At 49.4% G+C, this 16,297-nt stretch overlaps 1 protein-coding gene across 1 annotated transcript; it reads right to left on the minus strand.

Moving 5' to 3' along the window:
* Positions 1-311: 311 nt before the first annotated feature.
* On the minus strand, positions 312-11,758 carry DES (desmin). Its single transcript, XM_053283217.1, has 9 exons — positions 11,133-11,758; positions 6,466-6,526; positions 5,697-5,792; positions 5,159-5,320; positions 4,911-5,036; positions 3,933-4,153; positions 3,328-3,371; positions 2,334-2,416; positions 312-1,787 (listed from the first exon to the last, which is right to left on the minus strand). The coding sequence occupies exons 1-9, from the start codon at positions 11,678-11,680 to the stop codon at positions 1,746-1,748; spliced, it is 1,383 nt and encodes a 460-aa protein (XP_053139192.1). The 5' UTR covers positions 11,681-11,758; the 3' UTR covers positions 312-1,745.
* Between the last annotated feature and the right edge of the window lie 4,539 nt (positions 11,759-16,297).

The raw sequence follows: 16,297 nt of genomic DNA on the forward strand, positions 1-16,297 counted from the left end.
CCTGCACACTGGGAGGTCATCCACACAAAACTGTGTTCTACTAGGGTTTCAGAGCTGTGTGTACTCTCAATTTTTGGTTGTGTGGAACCAATGTAAGAGGAAAACCTGGACAGAAGTGATTGTGTAGAAGCAAGATAGGAGGTTTTCTGCCAGGTTTTCCTCTTGCCTTGCTTCCACACAACCGAAAATCAGGAGCACACACAGCTCCCAAACCTGGGAAGAACACAGTTTTAGATTGTGTGAAAGACCTCTGTAGTTCTGAGCAGAATTGGGGTCTCACTGCTGCATTTGTTAAGGAAAGGAAGGAAGGGCCCAGTTCAGCCTTTTATTTAATAATACAAAAAATATCACATGTAGCTTGGCCCTCGGACTGTAGTTCAGGAATACGAACTTTCCTTCAGCCAAAGAGAATCCAGCCATAACTGTGCAAGGAAACCCAAGTACAGTAGTAGCCAGAAGACTGGAAACGGCTACCACAGCTCCAGGAAGGACCAGACAGTTTTGTGTTTCATGTTTTATTAATTGCTTGACAGAGTCAGGTCTGTGCTAGGGTGGGAGGGTCAGGGCATAGCAGCCTCTCTCCATTTCCTCTCTCCTCTTTCACTCACACACCCACAAGCTATTTCTCACTCCTTCTCTCTTCCCCGTATAATCTGTCACCTGCCAGTTCCTTCTCTTATCTTGTCCAACTCCCATAATTCTAAAGCAGCCCCTTATAGCACCCTACTGTGGGTCAAGGGTGGGACCTGGGATGGGGTTAATCCTCAAGAGAAGGGCAGCTCTAGTGGGGGAATCGGGGATTCAGAGTCCTCCCTCTTCTCTTTGGCAGCCCTCACAGCCCACGTCCCAGACTAGGAGGAGCTTCACAGCAGCCTGGGGGCATTCATCCAGGAGAGTCCAAGCCCTAGGCAGCCCCACTTATTTCCTCTTTGTGGGTTGCGAGGAACCAGACCCTTGCAACCCACAGGAAGCCCTAACTTGGGTGCAAGGGGGTAAATCCTGGTTCAACATAGCAAGTCCAAATAAGGAGACCTGCTCAGTTGGAGGGACAGTCATTCACTGAAGCTAGCGATGCAAGCCACGGCAACCCCCAGGCAAGGAGTCCCGCTCCACTGCGGGGAGGGGTGCTCTGTGGCTTTGGTCCCGGAGGTAAGGCTGGGCAGTTGATTCATCCTCATTCTCTGGGCTATACCCGTATCTCCTCCCACCACCACTTCCCCTGTCCCTCCATAGCCTAAAGACCAGACACATTGCCACTACAGCTAGAAGCACCTTGAGGGGGCAGGGGGCTTGTGTCTGTGCTTAGAGAGGGGGTGAAGCTGTCTTCAGGGCATGTTTACGTGGGTCTCTGCATGTTTGGGTGGGCAAAAGTTCTATTTGCAGTTGATGGCCAGAGCTTCAGACCCTACAGTGGCAGGAAGCCTCCCTCCCTCCAATGCACGCATGCACACGCATACACACACACACACACACACACACGCATACAGAGCTGCATGCCTCTGTCGGTCCTTCCACCCCACAGCTTCTGGGACAGGAAATGCATAAGTGGAGCAGAAGGAGAGAGGCTTTGGGGAGCTGGGTGCGAGGAAAGCCTCACACACACCACTGAGTGTGTGGGGTTCTCCAGCAGAATCATCACAGAATGGGCGTGCGGGAGAGTGTGTGGGAGCCAGGAACCCCAGGTCTTTGCGCACAGGAAGGAGAGGGTTGATACGGCTCAGTTGCCTCTCTGGCGGTGAGAGGATCTACAGCATTTCGTGTTGCTGCTGCAGAGCTTCACTGACCACCTGGACAGAGAAAGAGAGAAAGATGTTCAGGGAAAATCTAGCTACCGCCGATACTTTTCTTGTCCATGCTTCTAAGGCAGCAGCAGGGCCTTCTGCCTATTCTTGCTTGAGTTATAGCATTTGCTATTCCCATTCTCATATGCCTTCCCTATCCAAATACAATGAGTCATTTGCAGCCACAGGAGGAAGTGAAAGCTCTGTCCATGCTGACTGCATACCTCCCTAGTCCCTGCATTACAGCCCCAGCAGGCAGTGTTCCCTCTAACTAACAGGGATTCGCAGATGTTGTTGACTACAACTCCCAGAATCCCCAGCTGCAGTGGCTTTTGCCTGGGGATTATGGGAGCTGTAGTCAACAATTTCTAGGAATCCCTGTTAGAGGGAACAGGCCAGGGCCCCATCTCAAAAAGTCCAACTGTTCCCAACTACAAACACATGCGCTCACAGCGGGATCCAGAACTCAGCCTCATTTTGAATCGTATTTTCACAGATTTTCCCCACTGCCTCTCAGTCAAACCTCCCACTCCCACAGGCTTGACCACTCACCTCCCCATCACGTGTCTCAATGGTTTTGATGGTCACTGTTTTCTTGGTGTGGACCTCAGAGCTCCGCTGCTCCGGACTGGTCTCTGTGGGACAGAAAGAGACATCAGCTAGTGGTGTCTGTGCCCTGAGAAGCAGAGAGTGGGCACAGTGGTCCTACTCTTGTCAGCAAGAACAGAGCCATTGGCTGTGAGCCCTTTCCTCCTAGTTAGTCCCCTGCGAACTAGACAGGAAGCACTTTTTAAAGTGGTGGCTCTCCTATATTTAATAAGGGCAGAGGCAGAGCAAGTGTCCCTATGCAGCCCAGCATAACCTCTCTCTCTGTGGCTGTGGCTGGTGTCTTCCCTCTGTTTCTTTTGTGAGCCCCTTTAGGACAGGGAACCTTCTCATTCCTTCTGCTGTATAACCTACTTGGAAAACTTTTTGTTCAAAAGCAGCATGTAGCTACTAGAACTGACTCTCATTCCTCTTCAAATTATGCCAACCCCCCAAATAAGGCAGCCACCCATTTGTTTCTCTCTGAAACTAGTCTCCAGCCACTTTTCTACCTGTGCAGTTTCAGACACACTTACTCTTGTCAATGTGTGTCCAGAAGTCCATGGAGAAACATGGCTGAAGGGGGCACAAGTTATAGCAGGAAATCACCCCGCTCATACACTACTTCTAAATTGCGTCTTTCTGAAGCTGCTTTTCCCTGCAACGAGGCTCCCAGGCTTGGGTCCTCAGATGCTGTTGGACTACAACTCCCATCATCCCCAACCACAAAGCCGCTGCCCTACAAGAAGAAGTTGTGGTGGGATTTACTCTGTGCATTTTCATGTTCACGTATAGTTCTGCCCTCCTTTGATACAACTTGAAAACTGAGGATATTGGGGGTCACTTCCCCAGAACTGCTTTCATATTTTTACATATACACCATAACTGGTTGACTTCTGTCTCTGTCTCCTCCCCCCCACTCACACACACACACCCCCACACACACACGTACGTCACTTACCTCTGAAGTTGATTGCAGAAAAAGTTTGGATGGGCAGTGAAATTCTACACAGAAAGGAAGGAGAGAGAATCAGTCCGGCCACTTGTTCCTGTTCAGGCTCCCTTTGCTCTAATCAGCTTTGAAATTCTCTTTCAAAGTAGGCGCTTAGCCCCATTTCTCTTTGTCAAACCGAACAGATTGTGCTCCTTTTATTCACTTACTGAGAGAGACTGTTTCCAGTACTCAGACTGTTTCTATAACTGTACCCTCTCACATCATACAACACAACATAGACTTAGGCCAAAATATTCCACAAAACCAAAAGAAAAGCATAATCTGGTGCCTAGGTGACTACCTTGTCTTTTTCTTTCATGAGTGACAACTAATTTGATCAGATGTCGCCATGGAGAATTACGTTTCCTTCCCTGATGCTCTTTTGCTGCTACTGAGCAGAAGGATTGCCATGGAGCCATACGCACTAGCCCTCATGGTCGGCAAGCTATTCAAAGTTTGCTGCCTTCCGTTTCCCAAAGCAAGGTTTTGGTGGAATTATTTAACTGTCAAAAATACAGCCTCAACAGAGGCACTACTAGGCCCTTATAAACAGGCACAACGCCAACTCTCACCGGCTCTCCTCGCCCTCCAACAGTTTGCGATAAGTGGCAATCTCAACATCAAGAGCCATCTTGACATTGAGCAGGTCCTGGTACTCGCGCAGGTGCCGTGCCATTTCGTCCTTCAAGTGTCGGATCTCCTCTTCAAGCCTCTGGATGGTGTCTTGATAAGTGCCAGCCTCGCCCGCAAAGCGCTCCTCCATCTCCCTCATCTGTCTCATCAAGGAGTCATTCTGGAAGCCAGAAGGGGAAACCAGCAGCACTTCAAAATCTCTGCCTACGGCGTGTAGGAGAACAAGGTGCACAGGCCAGCTTGTCCAGGGCTACTGCCGCATTATGAAAATGGTGGCTGCGGGGTGGGGGTGGGGGGGCGGCAGCTATTTTGGATGAGGAGGAAGGAGAGAGAAACCGAACCGGATGAATGAGGGAGAATCGGAGAGCTGGCTACTGCAGGGGGGGCAGGATCAAGAGGGCAAAGCTTTGACCCAAGCCTGGAGAAGAGCAACTTTGTAGCCAGAGAGAACATTCCCACCTCCAGCATAGGGAACATCAAGAAGTGCAGGAACACGTCACATAATCCTAGGAAGCTGATCAGGCCATTTTGGATATAAACTGTCCACTTTGCCCGGCAGAGACTCACTAAGGTCTCATGCAGCACAGGGGTCTTTTCTAGTCCTGCTGCTGGAGATCCTTGAACTGGGGATGCCAGGGCATGAACCTGGAGCTTCATCCATACAAAGTATGTACTCTGCAAACCAGCTACGGGCCCTCCCCCTGAGAGACTGGGGATGTCCCCTCATCATAGAGCAGGACGTAGCTGCTGCCCCCTCCTCCACCTTGAATAAAAGCATTTCCTTATGAGGCTTGCCCACTTGCTGAGCACTTCACTCAGGCATTGTGGGGGCACCTTTGATTGAGAAAATGGCTCAACAGGACACAATTGCATTCGGAATCTGCCTCCACCGCCCCCTTGCCGCCGCTGAGCCTCACCGTGCCCTTGAGTGCATCAATCTCACAGGTGTAAGACTGGATCTGGTGCCGGTATTCCATCATCTCCTGCTTGGCTTGGCGTAGAGCATCATTGTTTTTATTGGCAGCCTGGGTCAGGTCAGACACCTATGGGTCAGAAGGGGGAGCAGACGGGTGTACATGTGGATCAATATGAGATATACACCTTTGTCGTGCTGTGAAGGAGCCCAGCACAAACTCCCCTCAGCCTATGGAACCCTTTTCTTTACCTTCGACTTGTACCACTCCTCAGCCTCAGAGATGTTCTTTGCAGCAATATTTTCATACTGGGCGCGGATATCTCGCAGGGCTGCTGTCAGGTCTGGCTTCGAAACATCCATCTCCACATGGACTTGCTGCTCTTGCAGCTGTGATTGTAGCTCACGGATTTCCTGAAGGGGCCAAAGCCAGCAAAGATCAGACCCAGTGTAGTGTCTGGAGTGGGGATGATATAGTAATCACCCCCACACCCAATTTATCACCCCCCATTGTGCTCATCCCCCCCACCAGGCAACCCTCTGTTGCCCAGTGTTTCTACACACACACACACACACACACACACACACACACACACACACACACACCTTCTCCCATAAAGTTGCCTAATGGCTAAACCCCAGCCTTTATTCCTACATGGTCACCATCCCCTTCAGTGCTTTCACTTCTGACCATACTCAGCTAGCTGATCTTCTGGCATTCATCATTTTGAGACGTACTGAGTCACAAGGGAGAGGAGAACCGCAGGCCATTTGGGAGATAGACATTTACCTCTTCGTGCACCTTTTTGAGGAATGCAATTTCTTCCTGCAGGGATTCAATACGCCTCTCCAAGTCAATACGGGCCAGAGTGGCTGCATCGACATCCTATGAGGGCAGAGAAAGGGAACATAATCTCAATAGTAACAAAAACCAAAATACTAGTCATTCTGTCTGCATAGCAGAGCTTTATAGGGGGAAAGATGAGTTGTACAAGAACAACATTCAACTGCATGCTTCTGAGAAGAAGACCCTGGAGATGCCCCTCTGACCTCTGACCAAAATCATCTGGGAATGTGGCCAATCCACACTATGTCAGAAGGCCTGAAACTTCAGGAAATGAATGGGAAACTCAGTCACTCGGGGTCAGTTCACCCAAACTTTGCACAAGAAGCTGGCTACATTTTCTACTATCAACCCGGATTCTTGCATCCCTATGTTAAAGCAGCCTCCTGAGCATTCATAGAGAATTATATTAATTCAAGAATATATATTATATACTAATTCAAGAATGGCATCAAACTTTGAAAAGGTTGGAAAGAAGGAAGTGCTAAGACAGAAGAGCAGAGAGGGGCTGTTGCTTCTCAGAGGAGATTGGGGTTTTCCTTTGCTGTCAGGAGTGCAAGGAAGCCAAACCAGTCTCTTTGGGATAGTGGGCCCAGGGATTTTTGCAACCCCTTCAGACAGAGTCACTCGCACTCAGCTTTCTGAAGAGCGTTTTTCTCACTCTCCTACACCCCCCAACCACACCAGAGACGGCACAGGTAAGGACTGGACTTACAGCTCTGAAAGCAGCTAAATTGTTCTCTGCTTCTTCCTTGAGGTGGATCTCTTCCTGCAACCTGAAAGAGTGGGGCAGAAAGAATGGGTGAGAAACAGTTGGATACACCAGAGAGGATGCACAAAGGTCTGGGGACAGCACTGCGTTTTGCATGCCTGGTAGGTGGGAGGCCTGTAGCTCGGTCCAAGCCTGTGACCTGTGCCTCCATCCCAACCACAGGAGGAACATAGGCATCTGGGAAAGGCAAGGATCCTGCATTCTAGAGGGTGGGGTGAGATTTGGCTGAGGGCCAGGCTGGGAAAGGACAGAAGCATATCTACTTATTGCCTGTTATAGTCAAAGTTCCAAGCACAAAGGCATGAGCTCACTGATGGATAATGCTCACTCCCCTTTCCTTATAGGGTAGCAGAGCTTTGCTGCAAAGAGACAGGCTGGAGCGTGAACTAGAGACCGACAAGAAGAAGAATGGGAAAGTGCTAGGAGGGAGAGCCTCCAGGCTGGAATACTGGGGGACAGTATGAGGGTGCTAGGTTGGCATACTGGGAAAGAGTAATGGCATGGTATTAGCTGCAAGGACAGAGGGACAGGTGGAATGCCACTGGGGTGCTGGGATGCCAGAGAGGATATCCCAGGCATTTGACACTGGAGACAGGCAACATCACCTGTGGTGGGTTGGGGGTTGGGATGGTAAGAGCAGGCTGTGGAGCATGGCTGACACTCTTGTTGCAGACAACATGGGGCCATGGTCCCTGGCAAAGTACTATCCCACCCTGCCTCCAGTCCAGTCTCCTAACTACTATATTCCATAACCAGAAAACCTACTATTCCTGTTTCTGCACAGTGGCAGTGGCAAGGCCCCAACCCTGGACAGTTCAGGCTTCCAACAGTCAAGCCTAGACATGACAAACCTCCCTAGAACTATTGTTGATAGCAAATCCAGCTCCTGCAATGGCAGACTTTTCTACAAGACTCTTGCCTGATCCTGCAGCCATCTCTGTCTTCTTTCCTATGGTCTGGGGGCAAACACTTCAGGAGGATGGCAAGGGGTGCAGCCTACTGCGTTGTCGTACGTGTAGGGCTCGCCTACGCCCCATATAGAGCTCATAATGGAGTCCTCTCCTCATGGAATCAATGACTGCAACTCTAATTAGAGTATGTGTATGGGTGGGTTCCATCAGCAAAAGGCCCAGCTTGGCTTTTGTACCAAGGTTGGCATGCTGCAGGGGAGTAGCTATAATTGAGCAGATGGGTCCAAAGAACCTGGGCCCCCAGCTCCTGAGGCCCCCCCAGCTCCACCCCTTCCTATTTTCTTCATTATCTCCTTCACTCTGAGGGGCCACTAGGGAGAGGGGTGAACACAGGCCCCCTCTCCCCTAGCTATGCCCCTGGCATGCTGCCGATTCCTAGTTCATTGCAAAACTCTCAGCTGCCAAACCAGTCCCTACAACTAACATCCTGAGCTGCCACACCCAGATGGCAACAAGTGGTAGCAGTTAAAGCAAGGGGAAGTGTAGCTGAATTCTGTAACCTCCTTCCCCTCACCTTTGGGGGGGGGGGCTCACAGCTTAGCAAGGAAAGCACATGCAAGACCCAAAATGTTTTGCCGACCAGCAGAAGTAATAGAAACAGTGTGTGCTGGGGAATTGTCTCTCTGAAGTATCAGATAACTGTTCAGATAACTGTTTTCAGATAACTTCAGATCTGAAAACTGTTTTCTTAGGTGCTCTGGGAGCCATGAAGCTAGGCCAGTGCAAACTGGGAGAGGTCTTTACTCTCTGGGATCTTCTGTCAGGATTTCTCTCTTTTTATCTCCCTGAAATGCCAGAACTTCCTGTCAACTTGCCCAGCCTTGCTGGCTCAGCATTTACTGCTTCCGGCTATGCCCAGTTGTGCCCTGTCCATCATAAAGGAGCTAAATCAGGAGGAGGCAAACGAAAACCTTTGAGTTCCTCATCATGGACCCTGCTGGTGCTGGGGACTAGCTAGCTAGGCCTATCTTGTTCTTTGCCTCATGCTTGCCAGGATCTCTCCCTCCTCAAGGATGTAATTTTCTAGTAGGCTGTTAATCCTTCTTCCACCCCAACGGCCTCCCATAATAGCATTACCCCAAATCCATTGCTACCCGGAAGAGGGATGGGTGAAGGATTTCTTCAAGCTAAGGAGAGGCTTTTCAGAATTGAACTCAGCCACGCTGTGTCTGCTCTATATGCAGCTACTGACCCCCGCAGCCAGTTTCAGGCTGTGGCTTAGGGCTGGAAAACGCAGTTGTTCTGGTTCACTGCTACTTGTGGCCCGCTTCACGTCTGTGGTTGGCTTTACTTTCCTTGCCTATTTCACTTCTTGCTCAGTATGGGGAGGGTGAGGCATAACAGACATCCAGGTATATTGCCATTAGAGGCCTTCCAGGCAGTATAAACCCTATATGCTCCCTTCCCAATTGGGGGGTGGTCACTAGGATTGCTACCTCCCCCCCTCCCCCTGGCTGTAACTGTATAACAACTGTGACAGGCAGAAATACAACAGGTGTGGTTTCCCCCATCATTACAACTCTATGGCAGAAAAAGTGGTGCTTGCTACATTTCTGTGTCCCTATTTAAGGTACAGAGCTTTTCTCAGGCGAAAACAAAAAGGTAGCAACCCGACAGGGGGCTCTCCTCTTATAACTGCATAGGCAGCCCTTGATCATGCATGGGTGGTGGGGTGTCTTACAGAATGTGCTGATTGAGGGAACCAGACAAAATAAGATGGGCTTCAGGCCAAGGGCCTCTTTTCTAACAGCCATAGCTCCTTGCTGCTAAAGAGCTGGGAGAGAAGTGGTGACACTCACAAAGCTAGGCTTGCAGCCAGGAAACAAGTCCGGGATTAGAAAGTTAAAAGATCTGCTTGCTAAATCAGTATCTTCCCAATTGTGTCTGTGCCAGGACTTCAGTATCATTCCTAAAGGCTGGAGCAGAAGTTAGAAGCAGAATCCCACGAACATCCCACAAACGCTTAACGTGTGCTCATGGTTATGACATCTAGCTTGGAGTCCTTTGTTTTTAAGATGCTTCTAACCCCTCCTCCTATCCCTAAGGGCTCATGGTGGTGCGAGGATGGCAAAGATTTCTATATCAGCTTATCCTTACACCAACCAACCTTTTTAGGCAGGTCACTATCATAGCTGCTTGACAGACTTGAGAAGGGGCTGAGGTCTGGTCATGTCATGGGAACGGATTGCAGCAGGCCGGAAAGAGCCATAAAAGTGGCCCCAGGAATGAGAAGTGAGCTTAAGAGCAAGGATCTCTCTCTCACACACAAACATGTCAAGATGTCTTTGTGGGGTGGGAATGACTTTAAACTTTAAAGTGGTAAAGGAAAGTAAGTGCTGGCCAGCAGGTGGTGCTGTAAAAATAGTGTGGTGCTCAAAAGCTGGATGGAGTGCCGAAACTTGGAAGGAGGGAGGATGGATCTGCAACAGCTGAGGCATGCTTTTGGATCCTGCACAAGAGCTGTTGGTGAGTACTGAGGGAGCTTAAAAAGAAACTCAATAAACCAATGTCTGGAAAAGTCCACAGCTGAATAGGAATGCAAGCAAGATACATTTCCATAAGAAATCAAATGTGTGATACAAAAGCATTAACCATTGGCTTTGCTGTCTGTGTAAGTTTGCATGCGTTTTTCGGCATGTGCTTGTTCAATTATCCATGGTCTAAATTGTTAAAGACAATTTAGGCCTATGGATCCAATAACATTAGAAGGGGATTACTTCTTGCGGGGATAGACTCTGCTTGCTCAGTAGTACGCTTTGTCTTTAAAATGTATACACCTCTGAACCAATGAAAACTAAAGATTTTTTCCATCCAAATTCAGAAAACATTTTTCTTATCTCCCAAACTAAAAGTTACATTTAAACCTAAAAGTGATTCTTTAAATTGAACATCTATATTAAACCAAATCATCTGGACTTCCTAAACTCATAAAGACTGAAAAGAAGATCCTCAGGCAAAGGGGTATTAGGCAGGGAAGGCAGTATTGTCATTGGACACACCTTGAACTTTGATGCCTGTTCCAAGAAGAACAAGTCGCTCCCAAGCGACTGCACAGACAATATTCTTACTTTACTATACTTAAGGAGATGGATAATTGCCCGCCATTTGGGGATATAGTCCAGGCCACTCTTCTATTTATCTATAGGATTTATGTTCCACCTTATCAAAATTCAGATTCATAAGGTGGTTACTGAGTGTATCAAAACACTCAGGCGTCCAGATTAGGCCTTAAAATCAGCTGTGCTGATGGGGTGATTGCCACCCTGAGAAGAGTGCATTATGAAGTTGATTGGTGTCCCAGACAAGGACTCCAGTTGCTGGTAGGACAAGACATGCCATCGGCAACTTGGGGAGAAGTGCAACATCAGGGCGAATGATATCCAGCATAGACAAAATATACTCAGACCCTAGCCAAGGGTGGTCCTCTGCCCAGTCCTGCCTTCTCAAAAGCCAGGACTGGGAAATAACAACTGTCAGGCTATTCTGCCCTGCTATATCTTGTGCTGCCCTACTTCTCTACCTCTGATCAGAGAAGCATGACTGCAGGACCAGGAAAGAACCCTAGATAACCATGGGTCAGGAGGGATGAGCTTAGAGACAAAGCCATATAAGTGGCAAGAACAGGCGCCTCATTCTCACCTCTGCTTCAGCTTCTGGAGGTCGTCCAGCAGATTGTCTCTCTCGACATCCACACGTGCTCGCTGGCTGGTCAGCAACTCCACCTGGCGCCGCAGCTCCCGCAGTTCCTCTTCGTAGATCTCGGCCACCCGTGTGGGCTCCTTGCCCTTGAGCCGGTTGACCTCGGCCACCATGAGTGCATTCTGCTGCTCCAGGAAACGCACCTTCTCAATGTAGTTGGCGAAGCGGTCGTTGAGTTCCTGCAGCTCTACCTTCTCATTGGTGCGGGTCTGCAGGAACTCCTGGTTCATGGCATCAGCTAGGGAGAAGTCAAGGAGCTCACCAGCGCCTTGGTAGCCTGAGCGCAGCGGGGCTGAGTAGCTGGCCCGGAAGCTGGAGAGGCTGGGTGGCGCGGCAGCGCGTGACACTTGGTAGACCCGAGAGCTGACCGAGCTGGAAGAGGAGCCTTTGGTGCCAAAGGAGGCTCGTGGGAAGGATGGCGAGGCTGCCCCACCAAAGGTACGGCGGTAGGAGGAGAGCCTCTGGCTGGAGGAGTAAGACTGGCTCATGGTGGCGGCTGGGTGGGACGGAGGCAGAAAGGCAACAGCTAGCTGCTCTGAGTGAGCAAGTCAGAGTCAGGAAGGGGGTCTGAGCAATGGCTATTTGTATCCCTGGGTCTTGACATCATCCAGCTGTCTCCTCCCTCCTACCCTTCAGCGCCCAGCTTGGAACAGCTGTGGATTCCTCCGTCAGTGAGTGAGAAAGCCCCCTCGTGGAGCCGGGACAGGGGGGTGGCAGCTTCAAGCCAGTCATGAGATGCCGCGGTTCCATTCTGCTTGGCAACCGATGGGCCTGCCCGGAACATGGCCCTGGGCTTTTGAGGGTGATGGTCGGTATGAAAAATGCCAGCTTTGGAAAACCAAAGAGTAAGAGAAATGGGAGCTGTTCCAGTCTCCGTAAAAGGGAATGCTTTCTGTTGTGTCAACAGCCACTCACTCTAAGCTGCAGAGGGACCCAAAGCAGCCCTTGAATTTCACCAGAGCCAAGGGGGATGAGTTTAAAATTCCAGCACAAACCACAAAAAGCAAGACTAAATTAAAAGCCTGGGTAGGGAAACAAGTTCTCATGGATGAGTGTAAAGCCAAATCACTAGAGGCTTTTATTAAAGCGGCAGAATAAATACTTCTCCAGTTAGATGAAGCAGATCTAACACTATATGTAATCCAAGCACTACAGTACAGACATTGACTCAACAGCACAACTTTACTTTTTACTACAGAATGGACTAGGTGAGCTCTGCATAGGGTGTCTAGGGCAGCCAGTGGCCAGCCTAGGGGCTCATCCATATACGCCTCTAGACAGCTTCTGGCTGCACTGGAGTGGGGGTTGAAACAAAGGAAGTAAGCCTGTTTGGGGTGCGAGTAGTTGGAAATGGAGGATGTGTTTTCTTGCCCCCCTTCCAACACACATTGCCAAAGCCATTCCCAAATGAATTCATCCCACACAGAGCTCAAAAGACACCACAATCTTTAGATTTAGGAAGCAGGCCCTATGCCCATGGGGGAAAGGGGGTGCCCAGCTTTTGCAAGCTCTCCGAGAGCTGACTCAGTGGCAACCTCCCAACAAGATAATCTCAGCCTACAATGAGTCACCCTGTTTATCCATGTGCCCAGAATGGAGCCAGCCAGTGATGTCAGAGGCTATACTCCCTGAATCTCCTCCCTCTGTGCATTCCCCAGGTGGCAGAAACTACACTTAAATAGCCTTGCTGCTATGTGGCCAGTCAGTGTGCTATTCAGAGCTAGGAGGGAAGGGGGTGGGGGTGGGGGCCACAGGTGGTGAAAAGGCTGTTAACTCTTTATGCTCCAGGAGAAGAGCAGCAATAGAGTGCCATCACGCTGGAGAGCTTTCTGTGCCTTGAAGGTGACAGTGTGACTTGGACACATTTCCATATGTACTTTCTTCACAGTTCATTATATCCTGGGACTGCTGGACTAGGCAGGCATTCCAGATTAATGGTGCCAAAAATAAGACACACCCATTATGTTCTATGGGGCTGTAAGCTTCTGAAGAGGAGAGCAATTCTCTTCAAATAACTTTTTAAAAGTATTATTTGTAGTTTTGTACACTTCTGAATCTTCCATTAGTAACTGCAATGACCCCACAGAGCATGTGTGAACAATGCTCTTTCTTTGGGTCTGCCCTGGCCTACTGGTGTTTAAAATTCTGGAGGATTTTGATTCTGGAAATTCTGGAAGATTTTGATTTCAGATAGGAAAGGGTTCTTCCTTAGGTTGGATTCCAGCCTGAATATCAAACACCCAGTTCTGTTTCCCAGGGCAGGGGTGGCCCAAGGTACATTGGCAACTGATACAAGGCGTGCCCCATACCCCTGGTGGGTACCAGCCACCTTTCAAACTAAACTTTGCAAGCTTTGAAAGTAGTCCAGGGGCAGGGAGGAGGGAAGGCTTCCAGCAGCCTCCTCTTGTTCTCTCTTTGTGTTTCTTGCAAGCTTTGTGAGGAGGGGCACTTGCAAAGTTTGCTAGAGTCCAATTGTCCCAAAGAGCTGCTCTGATAGTGATGGTTGGGGAGCATCTTGCCACCACGCTGGCGCCCCAATCAATCTGCCACCTGAGGTGACTGCCTCACCTTGCCTCATGGAAGGGCTGCCCCTGCCACAGGGCCTTTTTTGAAGGTATATCACCCTTCACTGAAAGTTAACAGGCTCAACAGGTCAACAAGTTAACCTTCAGGGACTTCAGTAGGCATATCCTTGTCTGGTTCTTGGTCTATATTTGATTTTAATAAATAATTCTGTAATAAGTGCAGTGAAATGACCTAGATACAGGATTCTGAAGCAAAATTGATGTGCCTTTTGCATACAGTCCCCCTAGAATAATTAAGTGGGCAGCTTGGTACCCTGGATCAGCATGCGTGTGAATTGGTCAGCCTCATTCAAAGCCCATGTTGAATGAAGCAACAGGCATGCACCTCCCCATGGACTACTACCAACGCTGCCTCAGTTTTTGGTGCAGCACAGAGAATGTGTCCGAGTCCTGGACCTTCAGAAAACCCCCAGCAGATTCAGTCTGCTCATTAGGCGGACTAGGTGATCACCTAGGGTGCCAAGCAGGGAGGGGTGCTGTTGGCCGGGGTCACATGCCACCCACACTGGTGCCCCCTGCACCCTTGCGTGCCCCTCCCATTGTCAGGCCAGGTGGTTGGCTGAGCAGGCACTCCCCATCCCTGTTGCCCACCCACCTCGCCGCCCCTGCCTGCTGCTCCTGCCACTGGCCTGCCGTGGCCTGTTATAACGGTGTTGCTGTGTTGTGGGCAACGCCATTATAATGCACCCGCCACTACCAGCTGCCCAGAAGCAGCTGGCAGTGGCAGGAGCTGTGGGTGGAGGCAGCGAGGAGAGTAAGTGGGTGGGCAGGCAATGGGGAGCACCCACCTGCGTGCTCTCCTTGCCACCTCCGCCTCCCACTCCTCCCGCCTGCCTGCTGTGGCATGTTATGATGGCCTTGCTGTGTTGTGCAGCAGCAACATCATTGTAATGCGCTGTGGCAGGCCAGCTGCAGCAGGAGTGGTGGGCGGAGGTGGCGAGGTGGGCAATGGAGACTGCCCGCCTACTAGAAGGTGCCCGTATGGGTAAAGGAGGAGGTAGGGCCAAAGCCAGGCTTTGCCGGGGACACCCCTAGTCCTTGGGCTGGCCCTGACCCACAGTAGAACTAGAGATTCATTGGCCACATAGGGCCAAGGTACTACTTACTAGTAACCTCAACTTTATCCGGCCAAGAGGAAGACTAGAAGCCCAATCATAGTAAAACCATCAAATGTGTTTACGTGAGGTACAAAGAACCAAAACGAGCTTAAAATGAAAGCAGGTTTCACGTGCGCCTGCATATGAAAAACACAGTTGCTAACATATGCACACTTAATTTATACAAAATGTATAGTAATTTGTACTTGTAGGAGCCACGTACAGAGTTCAGATTTCACATGATGTCCCTCCAGTATTCTGAATGTTGACCTCTGGTGCAGAATGGCTCCTGCTTCCTTTCTTCTGGGCAGTGATCCTCCTTGAGCTAGGTGACATCTTATTCCAGGGCTTGACAAATCCATGATGCCTAGAAATTTAACCATGGCACCTAGACAAGGAAATTCAGAAGTAGAGCTACTTAATCAACTCTCTATTTGTCCCAGGCAGTCCTGTTTCTGTTCGCTAAATATGTTACTTGTAAAGGGAATAAAGAGAAGCCCTTTTACCACCCTTCCTCAATATCCATCACTGGTAGTTTCTCTAACTGTCCATTGTCTGGCTCCTAAATGTTTGTGGTGGCTCCTAGATCCAAAGAAAAATTGTCAAGGTCATCCTGTGCTTCCGCCTTCCTCATAGCAGGCTCCAGAACTTGCCACAGCAGGAAGCCTTGTGTAAAAACCAAAAGATTTCAATGCTGAAGGAAAATGCCTGGGATGGAGAGAGGGTGTGTGTGTGCGCATTGGCGGTGGATGGGGCAGAGAGTAGGGTGGAGGAAGGCCAGACTCTGTCTACAACCTATTATGCAGGAGGCGAGCTGTGGCAGATCAAGACAGACAGAAGGTAGATGACTGCCTACTTGCCAATTTCTGGAGGACAGCAAGATGCTTGCTAGTTCTTGTTAGGATTGTTCTTGCAGAAAATGTTGGATTAGAAGCACCTTGGTCTGATCCAACAAGCCACTCATGTTTTTAAGAGTGCATACTTGGGATCACTTGATAGTTAATTATGCCTTAATGATTACAAGATCTCAAGTATGTACTCTTGCTTTACAAATTGAGCACACAATTGGCAAACCATGGGGATTCTAGTAAAAGAAATATATCGATCATTTAAGATTTGACTTGGCCCACTACTGTGTTTAATTAGCAGCTAAAAGGATGGCACTAGCTTCCCCATGAACTATGAGGGGCCACGTTGACTTACATCAGTAATGTACTACCATATGAAACACAAGCTTATAAAGCAAGGGTTCTGGCATAGGCCTTGCATACATCCAAAATTTCCTTGTAGTTGCGCATTGCAGGACAAGCTTGGTGGTGGTGAGCAAGCTGCATTTCAAAGGTGTTTTTCTTCCACTGTTCTTTTTATTGAAGAACCCCTTGACAAACCTTTGGAGAACTCCATGTTCCTCAGAGCATAGTTC

The sequence above is a fragment of the Hemicordylus capensis genome, chromosome 1, assembly GCF_027244095.1.
Source record: "Hemicordylus capensis ecotype Gifberg chromosome 1, rHemCap1.1.pri, whole genome shotgun sequence".
In the NCBI taxonomy this organism is placed as follows: Eukaryota; Metazoa; Chordata; class Lepidosauria; order Squamata; family Cordylidae; genus Hemicordylus; species Hemicordylus capensis.